A 20,836-nucleotide genomic window follows, 5' to 3' on the forward strand; every position below is an offset into this window, starting at 1 on the left:
GGCTCAAACTTTTTATTTTGCACAGGGCCCTTTTTTTTTCGAAGACGGCCCTGTCTTTTATACATGATGTGTGTACATACGTGTATGTTTTAAATAGTCAAAATGCCTTTTTATATTAGCATCACATATAAATATAATTAACATTGAGAAGTACATATATATGATGTTCTCCAACTTTGTATGCCAAGAAAATCGATGGGACCAAAAGTAAACCAGCCCGAAGTTGGGAACTCCAATTTTAGAAGTTACAATGTTGATTTCAACATCAGCATAAATAGCCCCTACCCATCTCCTTTTCATTAGTTAATAATTGTTCCATACCTTTCTCCCCTCCAAAGTTGATTCTGAGTCTCTTTTTCTTAATAAATGAACTCTTTCCCTTCATTGCAACTCGTTTAATCTTTGATCTCTTAATGGCTGAACTTACAATCAAATTCCATCGAAAACTAATTGGTTTCATACAAGATTTAGACCTCAAATCCATAAAACTAAGCCATGCATCTTTATATCTACTCCTCATTCATCTCACTCTCTCTATCCTTCACTTCAAACTCCACCATTTTTGGATCATCACCACCTTCTTGTTAGTTTCACAAATTTACTTAGCAAAACGTTCAAGACCCACCTATCTTGTCGACTTCACTTGCTTCAAACCCGATGACAACCTTAAAAGGTCCACTCAAAGCATCTTGGAAAGCTCACAAAAGATGGGGGTGTTCAATCAAGATACAATGTATTTTCAAGAACGCGTCATGAATAGTTCTGGTTTAGGGGACGAGACATACGTCCCCCCAGGGCCTGCGGCTCAGCCCCCACAACTAAATTGGGAGGTAGCCATGGCCGAGGCCAAGATGGTCATGTATGGTGCCTTAGACTCTTTGTTTCAAAAGACGGGAATTGCACCACAAGATATTGGTATTTTGATAGTGAATTGCAGCGGATTCAACCCTAACCCGTCTCTAACCTCCATGATAGTTAACCATTACAAGCTCAAACCTGATATCGTGACATACAACCTGAGCGGAATGGGCTGCAGTGCGGGTCTTATTTCTATCAGCTTAGCTCAAACTCTTCTCCAGACTCACCACGACACGTACGCTGTTGTTTTGAGCATTGAAGCCATGTCCCTCTACTGGTACTTGGGAAATGATCGTTCCATGATATTAGGAAACTGCCTTTTCCGGATGGGTGGTGCTGCAATAATCCTCTCCAACAAGTATAGTGATCGAGCACGCTCCAAATACGTGTTAGCCCATATGATCAGAACCAATAAAGCATCTGACGATGAATGCTACAACAGCGTGCAGCAGAGAGAAGACGACAAGGGTATTATCGGAGTTTCACTTTCCCGGGACCTAATGAGAGTTGCTGGAGACGCCCTAAAGACAAATATAACAACTTTAGGACCTTTAGTGTTACCCTTTTCTGAGCAATTTTTATTTTTTATTACACTTGTGAAAAAGAAGATACTGAGGATGAATGTGAAGCCATACATACCCAATTTTAAGCTTGCTTTCGAGCATTTTTGTGTACACGCTGGCGGTAAGGCGGTGCTGAATGAGGTTCAGAAGAGTTTGAATCTAACGGACCAGGATATGGAGCCATCGAGGATGACGTTGCACCGGTTTGGCAACACGTCAAGCAGTTCCTGTTGGTATGAGTTGGGTTACATGGAGGCTAAAGGTCGAGTTTCGAAAGGGGATCGTGTTTGGCAGATTGCATTCGGGTCGGGTTTCAAGTGTAACAGTCTGGTTTGGACCGCTTTAAAGACTATTCCACCAGGTGGCTTCATGGGGGAAGCATGGTTTGACTGCATTGGTGGCTACCCGGTCAAGGTCCCTGTTAACTAGTTTAAGTTCCCGTGTGTTACATGGGTTGTATAAAGGAACTCGTGTATTACTCGGCTTGAATAATAAAGATGATATAACCCATAAATATATAAATATTTCATATATACACTAAGAGCATTCACATTGGAGACTTCATCTCCTATATAATTCAACTAAAAAACCTATTTTTCTCTACACTTTATTTTTCGAAAACATTTCACATCAAACCTTTATCTATATCTCTATCATACTCACACAAACACTTATTTTATTTCATCCACAACAATCTCTAACAATTTTTGTAGTATAAAGTGAACATTAAAAAGAAAAAAAAAATAGAATAAAAACAAAATGTATGCAAGAAAGGAACAAATACAACAAATTTTAAAGATGATGGCTAACATTAAAGACAAGATATCGATAGATGTAGATGAACTATATGGTGTATCCAAATCCTACCAGTTCCAAGAACTTGGGAACCTGCTTGCAACAGAGACATCAAATTTTTGTACTTTTCTTAATATTTTTTTTGACGTAGGTTCATTTACCACAGGAAGTCCATTGATTACTTGAACAACTGTAGAAGATAACCATAGACCAAGAGTTGCTCCTCCACCATATATAACAACCATGGGCTTGTTTTCAATTGCGTCCCACTATATAATATAATCAAGTGTAAAATTTTAGAAAATGTTGGTAAAAAGTTTGAGTTTTTAAGAAGATTAAATTGTGGCTAACTTCTTCTTCCTTCAAGCCCAAGAATACTTCCCCCTTCTGAGGTTTCAGATGAATCCTCTGAAGAAGCCTTAATGCAATATGAATCAACATATAAAAACATGCTTTTATACCTGAAGAAATTTATTGCAACACTGGAAATCTCATCTCATATATTGGCTGTTGAGTTTTAATTCTTTTTTTTTTTTTTACTTATATGGTTAACTGGAGAAACACAGAACTAATCTGGTGATTAGTTTGGGCTTATGTTTCGACAATAAGGTTAATCTTCTTGATCTTTCCTGAGCCGTGAGCTTGATCTTCCCGCAAAACACAAAAACACCCCGCATAGGGGTAACGTTTCAAAAAAGGGTTTTTTTTTTCTCATGCATTTGGAAGGAATACTTGAAGACCAATCATCATGAATATTGGTGGATCTAGAAAATCCGCATAGGGGTAACGTTTAAAAGAAAAGGGGTAACGAAATGGAAACACGTCAAATTTTTCCAAAATTTACACTACCGTCGGAGCGTCACTAGAACGTCAAGGGCAACGGAGGTTACCCCTTGTAACACTATAGGTCTGCCGCTGATCATAGTCATTGGTATAGTCATTGATTATTCATCAATTACTTTGGTATAATCCAAATCAAAGACAAAAAAGAAAAAAAAAAGAAAAAGAAAAAAAAAAGAGAATAAACCACCATAGAAGTAAAGGATAACTGAAGTATGAATGCGAGTGTAACGATTGCAGTATGTGCAGCTTTTGCAAAAATTTGGAAGAAAGTCACTGTTTCAAACGATGACTTACCTATCTTCACTCAAAAAATTTCAGGGCACCTAGAAGCACTCTTTTCTGGTTCAAAACACCTACTTCTGCAAAAAAATCCAGACTATTGGTGTAAGTTCCACGATCATCTTTTGCACAATCAGCAAAAGGTAGTGCGGGCAGCAAGGAACCATAGAGGCTTATCCTTGAATTGTATTGTAGTGGGACAATCATTTTGTAAATCTAAATGACGGAAACACTAAAATGTAAAATTTTCAGTTAATCGCCATTGCCAAGTTGTTACATCTTCCATTAAATATCATCAAATTCTCACTTACCATTCTAATTTCTTTCATTAAAAAATTCTTAGCAAGATTAATTGCAAAGACATGCAAATATCATCATCATTTTTAGGCTACTAGTGGGAATGCCCGCGCTTTGGGGCGGGTGCGTCTGTTTTGTCGCCTCATATGTTGTTTGAACAATATCGACTCGTTTGTCATGGTATTGAACAAAAAAAAAAAAAAAACAGTGAGGTAGATTGAATAATCCCGAACACATTACCATTTAGTGCAAAGTGAAAATCCTAAAAGAGTGTTGTTGAGGAATCAAAAGCATCTTAATATAAAAACCGAGACTTAACAAGCTCGAGCTAGAAATATAAAGTATGTTTAAGCTTGTGAGCTCAAAATGAGCTCAAGATTTGGGTTTTACTTGCAAGCCGAGCTCGAGCTCAAATAAGTAAATCCGAACCGAACCGAGCTTCATAAAAACATGACGAGCCAAGCTTGAGTAGTGGAGGCTCGCACTATGCCCGACTCGTTTACACCCCTACCGGTGTACCAACATGTACCTTCAGTTGCCTGTACATCAAACATTTTATTACTTTAGGCGAAAACATCATTTCTTTTTTAAAAATTTTTTAAATCACATTATTAAAAATAATATATATATATATATATATATATATATATATATATAAATATATATTAATAAAACAATTAAATATAATTAAAATATTTAAAATGTAATTGAGATCAATAAATATAGATTTTGAAACTTGAAAATTAAACAAACATTATTGAAGATGAATGTTGATTGAAAGGCAGCATGGTCAAAAACAAACATAGCTCATCAAACCACAGCCCAAACAGAAAACAAAAACAAAAACAAGTTGTGGCCTCTTTCATCGGGTACCAAATATTTTGATAACATGGTCCGTTGGTTCTGAGCTTGTAGCAACCAGTTTAACATTAGCAAATAATAACATAAAAAAGAAAGAAAAAATGTACAATTTAGATGTGACAAATTGGGCATTCGGGTCAAGTTGGATTGACCTGCAAGCATTTTTATACTTTTAACACCGAAAATAGTTAATAAATTATATAGTTACACAACTGTTCCATGATGCTGCAAGTAAGAAGGTTTCATTTCCTTATTAATGGGTCAGATTGGGGTATATCTATTTAATTTTATTTTTTATTTTTTCTCTAATGAGGTAATCGGGCAAGATGAAATAAGGGACCTAAAAATGACCCATTAAACAGATTGGAAGGCTCATAAAGTGATTTACATCCTTTACTTACATTCAAAATACCTATGTATCAATAATATATGCTAATACGAAGAGTCATTCACATTCAGTTTAAAATTCAAGAACTTAAACATATACACACCTCTACTATCTTTATCTTGTGCAAATCATGTGTAAGATCAAACATATAGAGCCTAAGTTACATACTTAATGGTAATCAAGATCACATAACTAAATAGTCGAATACTACCTCTTTCCTTTGGGCAGCCTCTTCGCTAGCATCCTGATTCCCATATTAAATGTACGCTTCATTTCAGCATCTTCAATGTTTTCATCCTGGAAAAGGAACAACTGTTAAAATATAAATTGTTAAAAATCTGAACCCGGCCCGAACCCATTTTAATCCATTATCCGTCCCGCCCCACAACGCCCATCTTCCCACCTGTAAGCATAACTACACCTTTTGGATCCACTTGAAAATAGGAAGAACGGACCAAAAGTTGTTGTAAATGCGGGCCCCGAGGCCTTGAGGGACATTATTTGTTAAACCACCTCCTGTTATGTGGGCGATTCCTTTTAGGCCTCCCTTGCTGACACCCTACATTAACGTGGTTGACAAATTAGAAAAAGAAAATGCTTCGCCTTATGTAACTGATTCACAGGGAGTTTGTCCTCCAATGAAAGTCCACTTCTAGTGGAAACCATAAAACAATATATATACAACACATATAAGAATGAAATGAAATAAGTGAAGGTGGCAATTTCGACCCGTTTACTTAGAATAGGTTTCTTTGAGTCAAGTCTAATCTTTAATGGGTCAAACAACCAAACTCATAAAAATGGCCAAAGCAGGACCATGTCAATCAGGTAGACATTGACCCATGTGTTTTTTTTTCTTTTTTTTTTTGGGCAATTTCATATACACTTTTTAACTCTCATAATATCACTTTTAACCTTTAACTTTTAACCTGTTTGAAACAAAATGAATAAACATCCTCTAAGGAGGGACGATTAACACAAAACCATGACGATAAATAATGTAATTACTAACAATAAAAAATAAACACATCAGTAAAGATAAAATGTAAGCCCAATACTATACCGCAGTATAACATCTTTATTCATGTTCAGAAGGCTTTCCGAAATGAACGGTCCGAGTTATATCCGTTTCCGTTGTCCCATCAAAATACTTTTAAAGAAAAACACAATAAAAATGTAGTGAATAATTTTAGTAAGTAAATAGTATAATGTAAGCCAAAAAACTGCATAGAAAATGTAAGAAGAACCTGAGCTCCAGAATCACAAAGATACATGCGATTTGGATGGAGTTCCGCACATGTTTTAGCTTCTGGTTCGTAATGAATAATTGAACCGTTTGGACCAACTGATGAAATAGTTGGAAAGCTCGATCATCTGAAATGCTAAGAAATACAATACAAAATCTGATTAAGTAATATAACTTAATACAATTGAGATAAATGAACAAACAGAGAAAGAAAATTGTTGTTAAAGATCAAAATTAATCAAACCTTAAATAAAAAAGAACAACAATCAATTTTAAAAAGCCCTCACAACCCACAAAGACATTCAAGTAATGTGATTCACAAAACTGACAATCACATCCAGGAACTATGAATGAGTCGGCATCGTGTACCGAAAGGTTAAAACGGGAGAAAACGAGTGCAAGCAAATCCAAAAACAAACCTCTCCATCCGAACCATAGGACAACGGTTTTTCACCCTTTCTTGAATCTAACCCAAAACGAGTGCAATTACAGGTACCATTTAACCGATTTCTACTCTCGTTCATCGATTTCTAGTGTTTCTATGTTGGGGGAAGGAATTGAGACAATATCGGAGACGATATAACATAACCAAAACAGCGCAGAATTGAGAAAATCACAGATTAATTGGAGCCGATGAGCAGGGTTTATAAATTGCTAGGGTTTGTAACTGATGTTTCTTAATTGATGAGGCATCGGTTGAAGGGTGACAAAGGAGAGCAGGGGTAGATGGGTATCGGTTACATGCTATCAATTTAATTTTGAATGACTGCAATTAAGTGGGTGTTTGGCATTCCTACTCAAAATGACTTAGGTAGTGTTTGGTATGCAGAAATGAGAGGTGGAATGGAATGCATGATTACGAGGGAATGAAGAAAAGAGTGTTTGGTTGGTCAATGGAATGGAATCACCCATTCCAAAAGTCATTCCATTCCCTCAAAATCATTCCTTCCACCCCCCATGTTTTTTTTCCATTCCATCCCCTCTTGCACAATTCATCAACAACACCACAACCCACCACCTTCGCCACAACCCACCACCATCACCACCCATCATCGACGCCATCGCCGCCACCCGCCACCACCTCACCCCGACAGCCACCGTCGTCACCGCCACCCACTCGCCACCGTTATCACCCACAGTTGCGACCAACCACCAACACCACTCGCCGCCGCCGCCAACCACCATTGTCGACGCCACCACCACCATCAACCGCCGCCACCAACCACCATCTCTGCTGCCACCCACCACCAACGGCCACCTTGCCGCCACCACCACTCGTCGTCACCGCCGCACCGCCACTCGCCGCCACCACCACCACCCATCGTCGCCGCCGACACCCACCACCGCCAGCTATAACCACCCACAATCACTACCACCACCACCACTCACCGTTGATTTTATTACTCCGTTTTTCTTGCCTACCGAACAATACACAATAATAATTCATTCCATTAACACATGGTAACCAAACAAGACATGGAATGGTAATGATCCATTGCATTCCCTTGTCCATTCCATTACCTCGTCCATTCCATTCCTCCGTCTATTCCATTACCACATACCAAACAAACCCTTATTAACTTATATAAGTCATAAGTGAGAAGTCAGAAATTCTGACTTCTCAAAAATGACTTCTCACACACACAAAATCCTTTAAATTAAGCTAACCCAAACACTCAAAAAACAACTTATTAACTTTTATAAGTTAATAAGTCATAAGTTGCTTCAAAATAAGCTAACCCAAACACCCCCTAAATGTCTGAATTATACCAGAGTTCCATTCAAGGGGGAAGGAAGAGACGCCAATTATACCTGGATCGACGATGAATGAAGAAGTAATCCATAATTCCAATTATCTATATATCTATCTATACCTATATATATATATATATAATTAAAAATTTAGTTATATGAACTATTTTACAACCTTCATTAATTAATGAGACTCCTAAATACATGAGTCTCTTAAATACATTCTTTCTTCAAATTAATAAAATTAATATTATAATTGTAACAAATTAGACTTAAAATAAAATTAAAGATAATGTAACTGAATTATCTATATATCTATATATAATTAAAAATTTAGTTATATGAACTATTTTACAACCTTCATTAATGAGACTCTTAAATACATGAGTCTCTTAAATACATTCTTTCTTCAAATTAATAAAATTAATATTATAATTGTAACAAATTAGACTTAAAATAAAATTAAAGATAACGTAACTGAATTAATGGAATTAAAGGAATTCTAAAGGAATTAAAGGAATAAAAAACTTTAAACATTTACTTTAACCTTCATTAATGAGACTCTTAAATACATGAGTCTCTTAAATACATTCTTTCTTCAAATTAATAAAATTAATATTATAATTGTAACAAATTAGACTTAAAATAAAATTAAAGATAACGTAACTGAATTAATGGAATTAAAGGAATTTTAAAGGAATTAAAGGAATAAAAAACTTTAAACATCTATATATACTTAAAAATTTAGTTATATCAACTTTTTTACAACCTTCATTATGAGATTCTTAAATACATTTGTGTCTTTCAAGTTGTAACTGTCTTAATATTTTTTAATGTTTTATAATTACATTTATATTATTTCAACAGGTTTCAAGTGAAAAATAAGCAATTTTTCCGCAATTTTACGACCATTACTTCATTTGGAGTTGTTGGTACTCTGATTTCGTTTGTCATTATATCGTTCGGTATGTTAAATGCTTACAATTAAACATCTCGGTGGTCTTATATTTTTTTAGGATGTGTTGATTTTATTTATGTTTATTAGACTTTAACTTGATTATTATTTTTTTATTTCAGGAGCAACGCGTCTGTTTCCTTTATTGGATATTGGTTACCTTGAGCTCAAGGACTATCTCGGTATTTATTCTTTTTCCACATTTTTCTAAAATTTTGATGAATTTTTTATTTTATGACGTGAATGTGATATATACCCAGTATAAACTTAAAATATCATATAAGTTTATGACGGTTTTACCCTTTTCAAACACATTAACTTTTTTAACCTTAATTTAATTTTTGCGGATATATTTATTGCTTCGATCATAGCTTAGTCTGAGAACTCTTCTTAATTAAAAAGAAAATTTCAATCACAATATCACATGCAAATTTGATTAATTTGTTCTTTTTTAAATTGTTAGTTACGAGGAAAAATAGGTAATGGTTTTTTAAGGTTCATTAATGATACTATATTTAGGTTAGCCACACAACTCTAAAATATGTATTTAAGTCAAATTAAAAGAATTAAACTTTTTATAAATCATGTGGTGTCCGAAGCCATATAAATGAACCATCACATTCATAATTAATAGTGTACAAGTGGTAGGTATTTCTTAATAAATTGTTCTCTTTTATAAAGTCTAACATTATATAAAAATCAATTCAAGAAACTCTAACTACAAGTTAGGATACCAAAAGTCGCTTTAAAATTAATTAAATTGCATTGTTTTATTGTGCCTCTTTGAATATCCCTGTCATTTAATATCATTCATTAGGATATGATTAATTTGTAGACAGTTGAACGGTCTTTGGTTATGCTATAAGATTGTCGGCTTTGTTATGTTTGTAGGTTCATAGTTTCCTTTCCTCCTCTATTGCCATGGCCAGCTCCCTTAGTTTGCAAACGTCCGACGGTGGTACAAGCAGTCATATGTTCCTTAGTGAACTCCGTGAAGGGAGCACCGGACCTATCATGATAATGGTTTGTAGAAAATGGGATGTGACAAGTGTTAACGGCAGGTACATGAGCACCGATTATATTGTCACTGGCATAAAGGTAGTTTTTTACCCTCTGCTATCCCACATTCTTACGCTTTTCTACTTTTGATTCTGAAACAAAAATCTACGCCTTTATTTGCGCAGGGAGGTGTGATGCATTGCACCGCAAGGAATAACATTGCCCACTATTTCTTTGACAAACTCAAAGAGGGCGGTGTATATTTGGTCAACGGTTTCGCCGTGCAACCTACAAATCAGTATCGGGTTCTTAAAGACAGCCCATTTGTGATTAGGTTGCATGGTTCGACAACTGTGAAGCGGGTTGATGATGACGGCGGTCGTTTTGAACACTACCCTTTCCTGCTTACGGCGTTTGAGGATCTCCAACCAACCGAAAACAAGTACTTCGTTGGTATGTTTCCTATACCCCACCTGGTATTTGTCGTTAAAATATTATTAGGGCGTATATTAAATGCAATCTACATCGAAATAAATATAAATCTTTGATAATTATGTTACCGACATTGATATTTACAACAAAAAGGAGTCATGATAATCATAATTATGATCATCAGAATCCAGGTTTTCTTAGTAATGTTATACACATGAGACAAAAATTTTAATGTAATATATTGCGATAGAGTAATATTTAGTTAAAAGAAAATGCTAAAACGGTAATACTAATAGTAATGATATTAATAAATAAATAAATAAATAATATTTTTTATATTTTTTAATAATAATAATAGTGTTAATACCTCCGATCGAGCTACGAACACGAGTAGGTAGGCGGCTAGGGGGCGGCAGGGCTGTGCCTTTTTGATTAAAGACGCTAATGATTATTATTAATAATAATAGTAATTAATAGTAATAATAATATACAAATAGAATAATAATTAGTAATGTTAATAAATGAGTGTGAAAAGAATATTCTAAATTATACATGTTAATTTTTTTAAGACCAACTTAAAGCAGATTATAGACACGACACAGTTATTACAGTTAGATGTTACCGGTTCATATCATCAGTATGCTACGTGTTTTAAAATAATTAATGATGTGATTCATTTAACATAGGTAAAACAACAAAGTAAAGTTCCCAAAAAAAAATGTATTCTGTTTATAAATTTATGTCGTTTTGGTAAGTTGATCATAACAATAACAATACCACAGTGTTTGTAGTATGGGTGCAATGTGGCCATTAAATCATAAATGCAATACTTGGCGTTTTTATTTGGTGTGGGTAGAGCAGGCGATATGTTTTGTTTGCTAAAATGGGTCGTGTTAACATCGGGTACACTATCATATTTAGCTAAACATGTAATATACGACATAAAGGAAAAGTTGCACAACATTGACATGTTTAGCATGATATTTGGCAAGTGGGGTTACATGCCGTTGACATACTTTTAACATGATTCAAAACAACAAGTTCAATAGCATAAAGGAATGTATACATTTAACTTGAAATAGTAACCAGTTTTCATATAAATGGTTTTGAGCCCAACATATTTACGATGATTAAGATCCATACCTATTTTATAAATAATAAATATAAATATAGAGAGAAAAATATTTGCCTCGAAAATTACCGGGCTTGGCTGATCGTCCGGCTCACACTAACCTGGAGCCGACGCTGCTAACACCACATATGAGTCTTTGTGTTGAACATATATGTCACATGTTCATATTAATATTGTCATTGAACTAAAGAGTGCATTGCATAATGTGAGACCATGTATACCTGGAGGCTGGAGCCGAGAATTGCTAAAACAGAAAAGGAAAAGAAAAAAAAGCAAAAGGCGGGCCGCCGGGTTCAGTAAAAAGAAAAATAGCTACCGAATACCGAGAATTAGTAAATCAGAATTGCAAATAATTTCTTGGAAGACATCTTTTTTCGCTTCTTTTTGGCCGACAAGTTTTGCCAAGGAAACAAATTATGGTCCATGATTTAATAAAGTTTAAGCACGCCCCTTTGTAGGCGTATTGTCTTACATGTTATGCACCGGCCGTGTCAGACGTCTTACCACGAACAAACAATAGCTATTATGCATGCAGTGCATCGCACGGGCTTTCTCCCTAGTAATAATATAATAATAATCTATATAAAACATTTCACATGTACAAAATAGTAAATTAACACTAATTTTTTAAGATGGCAGACTAAAAGTCTCAAACAAAACTCACTATTTTCACAATTTTCTTCCAATTCTGCCCTGCTCTCCCTTCATCCCCTATCAGATATGAAACCACGTAAGGAATTCGATGAATTAGGTTTTAATGAATGTGGCACACTAATCATGAAATCAAACGTTTAATCGGTTATGGCAATGAAATCATTCTTGATTGACGATGAATTGGAACCTGGAACAATTAATGGAAACTACCCATTGAATGCTAGCAGCAAAGTAAAGATTGGAAATTCATTACATGCCTACAATTCTTTAATAAGGAGCGACCATTCTTTCTCATCTTTTAAAAACCTAATTTCTATCCTCACAAAACACCACTGATGATAATCATTCAATTTGATCCTTAATGTTTTGTTGAGTTACTACTTACTACAGGTATGATTTGTTAGTTGAATAGTCCTTTTTTTTCATGTTGAGTTACTAGGGTTTGGTTGATGTAACTTAACTAAATACGTTAGAAAATTAAGTTTTTAATGTAGAATAATGTAGAATACATTTTGCTTTAGAGAAGAATAAATGGTAAGTGTGGATGGGAAAATTTCTAATTTTGATTTGCAGGTCTTTTAGATGAGCCAAAGGTAAGGTTTGTTAAAAATTTCATTTAATATATCTTTTATTTCAGTGTGAAAAATGGCTGATCGTTATAAAAGAGAGGGACAATTGTTGAAAACCTCACTGAGGAATATGTCAGGGGCTGGGATGAAATGATAGAGCTCCTACGTAAATTAACCGAACCGAATCGAAATAATCACCAATAACCGATTAACCAAAAGAGATCGCTTATGTTTTTTTTATAACCAAAATATATGCTTTTTATAACAAATATGTTTTGACCATGGGTAGTGTTGGATTCATGGTAAAAATTTGTTTACTTTTCTAAAGCTTTTTAGAGTAACAAATGATAATCAAAATCTTAACATACCGGTGGTTTTTACTTATATAGTTTACTGCGAAGGGGTATATCGTACTTTTAGTATGCTAGAAGATAAGAGAATTTATAAATTTTCAGAGGATAATTTAAGAGATAATATCGAGCCCAAATAAGTGTTTTTTTTTTTTTTTTTAATCTCAGCAGTCATTGGCTCATTGCACAGGTTAAGTTATTCATGTGTTTATTATAAATGGATGAGTGTGGTAGTGTTTCAGATGTATGTTGTGAAAGAGTATAATCATAATGTCATATTTTTTCCCCATTGTCAAAAAGCACATTGGATTGTTGTTTGTTTTGACTAATCCAAAATGTTGGTTAATATGGGTGTCTAACTTGTGACCAACTTCTGTGCAGAACGCGTTTGAGCTAGCTTCGTTCCTTTGGTTCTAGGTAATTACTCTTATTTGATTTCATAACCGCAATTCGTCTTAAATCTTGAGTTATATTAACTGTTTTATGTTTTTTTTTTTTTTGCAGCGGCAATTCTACTATAATTCTTTTTTTATCATACGACTGATTTTGGGGTATGCATTTGTTTCCATTCAGTTTGACTTGGATTCATACATGTTTAAAAGTAGACCCGGCGAAATCAACCCGTACATTCAACTTTGGGTTAGGATGGGTATTATTTTTGTAGTAGATGAGTTAAGTTGGGTTAACAAGAATTGTTAAGAGGGACAAGATGAGTAACTTTAAAAAATAACATCATGGGTCATTATGGGTTTCTCTGGGTAAACCCTAAAACCAACGCATTCTTCTTTTTAAAATTTTTTAATTTTTTTTTTAATTTTTTTATATTTTTAGCCTATCATGCCCAAATCCATCTTGACCTAAACCCATCCTAACCCATTTCTTAATAAACTCATCCTAACCCATTACCCAAACATGCCCAACCCACCCATTTTGCCACCCCTATTTAAAAGTAACGAAATGGTGGGTCGTTAATGAGTCAAAACACCCATCTTTTTTAAAAACTGTGTTGCGCCTATGATGAACGTGTTTATATCTTTGGAAAAAAATTAGAACTGAAATAAACTCAATTCTTATGGAAATATGTTGAAATTGCAATGCCTACGTACAAGTATGAACATGATTACTTTTAAAACTGTAGATCAGTCTTGTTGATGGTACCATTTCAAGAGTTGGACAACTGAAAGAAGGAGTTATGACAGAGCATTTTGCGCTTTGGGAGGACCCGTTCAAGAAACCATGCTATCTGTTCGCGTTAGTTGTGGGCCAGTTAGCGAGCCGAGACGATACGTTCACAACGTCTTCGGTTCGTAAAGTTGCCCTGAGAATATGGACCCCCGCAGAGGATCTTCCGAAAACCGAGCGTGCCATGTATTATCTCAAAGCAGCCATGAAATAGGATGAAGATGTCAGTTCTTGCATGCTCTTTTAATACTTTTTTTTTATAAACGATGAAAAGGGCGGGTTGCATAACGGGTCATATAGTTTTTTGTTTGAGTTAAAAGTTAAAACGGGTCAGGCTGAGCGATCCTTCAAACACGTCTGTATTTATTTTATTCAACTTTAGAAATCCAGGTCAATATTATGGTATTGCATATCTTTTTATGTGAATATCTATTGCTGGTTTTTAGTAGTGTACTGGATGACTAATTTTATGTTTTCTTCTTCACTCAGATGAATTCACCATGCTTGAAGTTGCAGAGAATGTGAAAGAGGTCAGTTCTAGAATTTTTTTAACAATTTTATTGTTATGTCCAAAATGCCGATGAATTTGTATGTCCAAAATGCCCTTGAATTTGGCATTTAATATGAGTATCAAAACCACATATGTTAGCCGATAAACCCGGAAGTGAAAATAATACATGTGGAAAAGACGCATGATCCTCGACAAAGAAAGCCATTGATAACCAAGCCAAAGGAGGTGCTTGATTGGGAAGCAACAATCAAATTACGCTATGGACTCCCCCAAATGGACGAGGACTTCCGCAAGAGGCTTGGACTACCAAGGACTGCATGAGTGTGAGCGTGTGCGTGTCCTCAAACCGCAAGAATTTTGGAAGTAATCGTGCTGCAAATGAAGCTTCTGCTGGAACTGCACTCTTTCACCCGCTCTGATTTTCAATGATGCCAGATACATTGAAAAGAAAGACAGTAACTTATAGATGAGATTTCATTTGATATATGCAATTGAAACTTTTGGGCTTAATTTGTAACTTTTGTATAACCTCAGGGACTAATGTTGAAATTTACTGTTTTGTGGAGCATGTTAAATGTAGTTATGTACTAACTTAAGAGGCGTTTATCATGTGTGAATGCTTCACTTGTCTTGTCCGGTTGTATGTATGTAATGTACATAATTTGCATTTGGTGATCATCAGCTCAACTTCTATAATAACCACTTTTGGTCTAAAACTGAACTTCGAAAACTTTGCTCGTATGACTTTAATCTTCTTTTTAAGTTGTTTTTATACATTGTTGTTACACCACAGATTACGTTCAAGATTTTTTCTCCGAATCTCTTTAAAATTCTTGGCAACACTCGAGTACCCGCCGCAACGCGCGGGCATCACACTAGTTATATTATATAACACTCTAATTTGCAACACTAAAAGGCATAACAAGGTTGTACTTTGTGTAAGGGTGATGTTCAAAGTATTTGGTATTTGTACTCTGGGTTTTTAGGTTTGTAAACTGTTTAGGGCTCACGAGTACTATTAGCTTCCCCCTTTTACCCCTTTTCACCAGTATTAGGTTTCTCCCCTTTTACCCCTCTTCACCAGCAACGACAGAGAGAGAAGAGACAACGGACGAAGGTGGTGGTGATTCACGATGGGGATGCGACGTTCATAATAGCGGTGGATTACATAAAGAAAGTGAAAGCTGACGGAGCACTGGTTAGGGTTCCGACAATCGGTTCACCAGTGTCGTCCCTCGATAGCATCCTACCAACGGTCGGAGACGGTGATGAGTCGGATATCGGGAGTTCCGGTGAGGTCTGGCAAATCCTCCGGTAAGCATCCTCTGTATCACATGATACATTTATAGCGCCTTGCTTAAGACTAACATAGGAATTAGGTTAGTGAAATGTTGAAGTTGTATAATTAATTAGTTTCTGATTGCAAAGTTAATTTTTATGAACTTCATGTATAAAGTTTCAGATCGTTTTCAATTTGTTTATGAACTTCATGTATAAATAGGAAGATTTGCTTGGTTCAGTGATTGATTGATTGATCATTTATATTTATATATACTCTATTTTGCAACATTTGTGTGCAATAGGAGTTGTACCATGTGCTTCATTTGGTTGTACCACTTTTGAAGGCTTGATGCTTATATTGGCCAGTGAGTGCGGTGGGTGATTCATCACATGCGTCGCACCCTCTTGTAAATCTTTACCACTAAACGTACACAGATCACCCAATTTCACAAATGTCTCCCCAGGAAGCAAAGCGACGAACCCGGTGAACCTTCACTTTCAAGACGGTAGTACCCATTGTAATCTCCGCGAATCGGAACTGCTAGGAGGTACGCCAACGATGATGCAAATGGTTTTGAAAAATGTCTCCAAAACAAAATTCTCAACACTTTGAAAAATTTGATGCAACGTGTTGTTGTACATGTAGCTTCATTGGTGTTTTCTGCCTTTTGCTCATGTGTACATGTAGCTTCATTGGTGTTTTGTGCGTGGAGTGAGAGGTAGGAAGCACAACCACATAGACCTTTTCAATGACTTTTTCAATATATTTGTACTTGGTATTTAGAGCCTAAACAATAAATATTGTAAGATAGAAAAGCAATGAGATCAGGAACTTCTCGATGACTTTTATTGATCCTTGGGTTTAAAATGCGCGCAACAGGAGCGCATAATGCACGCATCACATGATGCAATGATGGGATCGCATCGCGTGTTGCGGTTCCGTGATGCGCGCATCACATGATGTGGTCTAATGTGGCGCCTTATACAGTTGACTTGACTGGTATTTGAACAAATTAGATCTTTAATTGAACAAATCTTACTATAGATAATGAGAATATATTATAATTTAGTGTTTAAAGGTTCACAAGTTAAAATATTAGCTCTATATATATTTTGTAGTATTATTAAACAAAGAACACCTCGCATACGTGATGCGTGCACTTCACTCATTGCGCATCACGCATCGGATTTTGGGATCAAAACGCATTCGCTACACGCATTTTAAAACCAACATTGATAAATAACGTGGTACAAGGAAAGCAAGACTGACCCAGTTTATGAAGACTGAGAAAGCAAACAAAAAAGTACTGAAACAGGAGAAGGTCTATTGACGGGTAAGCTAACAATTAAAATATCACGTGCATGAATGCAGAAGTTCCTTAACCAAGTTTTGAATCATTCTTCTTCGATATCTCAGGTTGTTGTTGGTAAGGTATCGGGAAAATACAGTCTCTAAATTGTGAGTACTTTGTTTCTCTCCATTACACTCGACATCCACACACTGCTTCTAATATCTCTTATACTTTTAATTATTATTTTAGTTAAGCCAGCTATTGTGTCTTTTCGAGCCTACTCGATGGATCAAATCATCATGATTCTCAAACAACGGCTGATGCTGAGCATTATTGGTCTTTCGCTTTCTCTTTAGCTACTTAATTAGAAAATATAACAATTTTTTAACAAAAGAAATTATATTAAGGGTGTTTTGTTTCATCGGGCACTTCCTTACACCGTTTTCTAGCCACAAGCACTGGAACTCTGTGCACGCGTAAGTACACCATAATATTATCTACTTATCTTTGCTTTGACTTAAAGTTTTAATTCATGTGTTTGTAAGTAATTAAAGACTTAAGGTTGCTATAAATTCTAAGATGCATCATATGAATGAATGTATGCAGAAAGTAGCTGCAACATCTGGTGATATGAGAAAAGCTCTTGGTATTTGCAGGTTGGTATTTCTTTTTAATTATTTATAATTGTTTTACAGTCTACAAATTCTCGTAAATTCTTTAAGGCGGAAAGAGCTTTTATTTCGCTTTTTAGGGGTGCGATAGAGATGCTTGAAACTGAGCTTAGAGAATCTACCTGCACTTCAGCTTTGACATCCATGGTAATAGTTATCTAATTTTCTCTACTTCATTTTCATGTAGGTGAGGGTTGATCATGTGGCTATTGCTTTGTCGAGGGCTTACAAATCACCAATAGTTGACACTATACAATCCCTTCCACAACATCAACAGGTACCGTTTTAAACACAATTAAACACATTCGTTTCAGTGTTTTCATTTAAATAGGTCAAAGTGAACGGGTCATAAACGTCTAAGTCATTTCATTCAAAGATTTAGATAACTATTTGTTTTTATATTGCATTGTAAACACAACTAAACTCAATTCTCTATATACTAAGAATGGTCAAAAGTCAAAACAAGATTAGTGGGTCAATGGTCAACCCGATCTTTCCTTTGAAGTAGACTAATTTCCTACTCTCTATTTGGTGTAGATTGTACTATGTTCTGTTGTGAAGCTGTTTCGTAAAGGAAAGAAGGATACAACAATAGGAGAGGTATAACCATATCATCTTTCTTTCATGATAAAAGATGAAATATCTATATATTCTAATCAAAATTAGTTAGTTTACAGTTGAACAAGTTTTATATCGATATCTGCAAATCAACATTGATACCACCTGTTGGTATAATGGAACTTTCATGCATGTGTAAAGTGCTAGGTGATCAGGTAACCAACCATCTGCACCTATCAATCGACTTTTTATCTATTAAATATTCAATAAAAATGTCTTTTTTGTTGCAAATTCTTATAAATTGCTATCATTTTATAGGGAATTCTAAAACTCGGTCAATCCTGAGATGATAAAAAATGTTTAAAACTCGTTGCAAGTAGATGAAGCCGACATCAGTTTTGCATTGCAGGTACAATAAACAACTTGTGTACATTTTTTTTCTGTCAAAAAAAGGCGTGTTTTCTGTATAATAAGCACCGAATTTCTTTGTTTCAGGGCATTCGTTTCTTTAAGAACTGTCTTCAGTAAATTGCAACATCAACACTTGCAATGTTTGTCAGGTTAACTGTAAAGGTCACTGTTTTTTAGCCTCTTACATTTCATGTGTTTGCAATTGAAAACTAAAATGCTCATGATGTTCTGTTCACTCTTTTACAGATTATGCAATCGTGCGCGCGCTTGACCATAAAGGTTTCAAACTGAGCTTGTCAATGGTGCATGTAATACAACAGAGCAAAACTCGTGATATTAATATCGGTTTGATACTTTAATTAAAGTTATATAATTCTTTTTACCGGAAAAAACAATTCTAGATTAGCGTATTCTTTGTTGTTTATTTTGGTATTCAATTTTTGTTAGTGATGCGTAGTTAATTTTGTACCTTTTATACTTTTGTAGTTAAATGTGAGGGTTCCTCCACCAAAAACACCTAACACCAAGCTTAACCAATAAAAGCGCCCTCAAGATGAATCGCCAGGTAAACATTACACACACACCAATCCTAGGCATATCAAAACCTCTATAGTGATGTGTTTGATCAATAACTCTACCCATAGTCCTTTAGATTTATAACTATACCTTACACTAATATGCATAAATTATCATCCATGATACCAGTAATACTTCAAAGAAGGGACGCGGGAAATGATAGGGACGTCAGACACCTTTTGTACAGCTGCCAGGTAGGAAAAAAACGTAGCTGCAGTCCGCAGTTCAGCAAGCCACATTGTGTTGATATATTTTGCGCAACTTATGTAACTAACACACTTAGTGTTAGTAACCTAAGTAGCAACCATAACAAATGTACAAACTCTTGGTTCCAGCTGATGTATCTAACCTAATGGTTGTAACTCAATGACAACAGCTTAACATAAATAAAAATCTAGCCCCCCCCCCCCCCCCCGCATCGCGGCGGGTTACTTTTCTAGTTATACCCATAAAGTGTCTTAAAAGTTTAGATAATGTGCAAATTTACCCCCCTTTAAAACAGTTTGTACTTTCTTGTACGTAATGCTATAAAATTTATACGTGTGTAAAATAACTAAAAGGGTAAAAAACCCAGTTTCGTATTATAGATAAGACATGGCCATATGGTCAAATATAACTAACTACATAGTGCGACATTATTTCTCTACAAAGCCAAAATCTGCAATTTAATTTAGCCCCTTGTTATTATACTAATAATCAACAACTATTAAAACTCCATAAACACAATAAACATATGAAAATTCCTAAATTTATAACCATGTTTGTGTATATATGAAAACCCCAATACTCCATATCAACTCTATATACACAATACACAAAAATATAATGTACACTAAACCCTAACCCTTCACAAACCATATAGAATAGTTACCTGGTACGAAAGGCATGAAATACCTTCGTCATTGTGGGAAGACATGAAGACTGCAAATTATTAACCAAAAACAATTGTACGTATAACTGATGAACGTGTTCCAAATGACGGTTAACATAACATTTAGACAAAACATGAAAAAAAATGTAACAGAATGTTTAAAGCGAGTCAACTTAAAGTTTGAAGTAAAAATTTTATTTTTAAATAAGAGTTAAATGTCATTTTAGTCCCTGTGGTTTGGGTCATTTTGGCAGTTTGGTACAAATGTTTCATTTTTCGCCTGTGGGTCCAAAAAGGTTTCACAGTTGCCATTTTAATCTATTAGGTTAACTTCATCCGTTATTTCTGTTAACAAGAAGGGCAAATCTAGTTCCAGTTGAGAACTTCAAATTTACCCAGGTCTTTCAAAATTAGAGGGGGCAATCCTGACCCAAAAACTAATATATGAGTCAATTTGAGTAAAGAAATTTAGAAAATGGGTTATTTTGGATAAAAGAATTTAGACAAGGG

At 35.1% G+C, this 20,836-nt stretch overlaps 2 protein-coding genes and 1 long non-coding RNA gene across 11 annotated transcripts; 2 read left to right on the top strand and 1 right to left on the bottom strand.

Moving 5' to 3' along the window:
• Positions 1 to 353: 353 nt before the first annotated feature.
• On the top strand, positions 354 to 1,927 carry LOC110925178 (3-ketoacyl-CoA synthase 1). The gene has a single exon (XM_022169148.2). The coding sequence runs from the start codon at positions 414 to 416 to the stop codon at positions 1,848 to 1,850; it is 1,437 nt and encodes a 478-aa protein (XP_022024840.1). The 5' UTR covers positions 354 to 413; the 3' UTR covers positions 1,851 to 1,927.
• Positions 1,928 to 3,232: 1,305 nt separating this feature from the next.
• Positions 3,233 to 6,903, bottom strand: LOC110922097 (phosphoribosylformylglycinamidine cyclo-ligase, chloroplastic/mitochondrial-like). 9 transcript variants are annotated; one of them, XR_004885714.1, is made up of 6 exons: positions 6,550 to 6,903; positions 6,132 to 6,266; positions 5,948 to 6,034; positions 5,288 to 5,443; positions 5,096 to 5,181; positions 3,233 to 3,418 (listed from the first exon to the last, which is right to left on the bottom strand). XR_004885714.1 is itself a non-coding variant. In XM_022166425.2 (5 exons), the coding sequence occupies exons 2-5, from the start codon at positions 6,156 to 6,158 to the stop codon at positions 3,364 to 3,366; spliced, it is 306 nt and encodes a 101-aa protein (XP_022022117.1). In that variant the 5' UTR covers positions 6,159 to 6,258; positions 6,550 to 6,903; the 3' UTR covers positions 3,233 to 3,363. The 9 variants fall into 9 exon arrangements, 4 of the variants coding, with proteins under 4 accessions (XP_022022117.1, XP_022022116.1, XP_022022115.1 ...); XR_002582870.2 differs by lacking the exon at positions 3,233 to 3,418 and adding an exon at positions 3,828 to 4,174 and having other exon boundaries at positions 5,306 to 5,443; XR_004885713.1 differs by lacking the exon at positions 3,233 to 3,418 and adding an exon at positions 3,828 to 4,174.
• Positions 6,904 to 18,060: 11,157 nt separating this feature from the next.
• On the top strand, positions 18,061 to 18,636 carry LOC110922448. Its single transcript, XR_002583170.2, has 3 exons — positions 18,061 to 18,187; positions 18,448 to 18,510; positions 18,588 to 18,636. It is a non-coding gene; the product is annotated as an uncharacterized LOC110922448 (long non-coding RNA).
• Positions 18,637 to 20,836: the final 2,200 nt, after the last annotated feature.

Source organism: Helianthus annuus, chromosome 17 (assembly GCF_002127325.2).
Source record: "Helianthus annuus cultivar XRQ/B chromosome 17, HanXRQr2.0-SUNRISE, whole genome shotgun sequence".
NCBI lineage: Eukaryota > Viridiplantae > Streptophyta > Magnoliopsida > Asterales > Asteraceae > Helianthus > Helianthus annuus.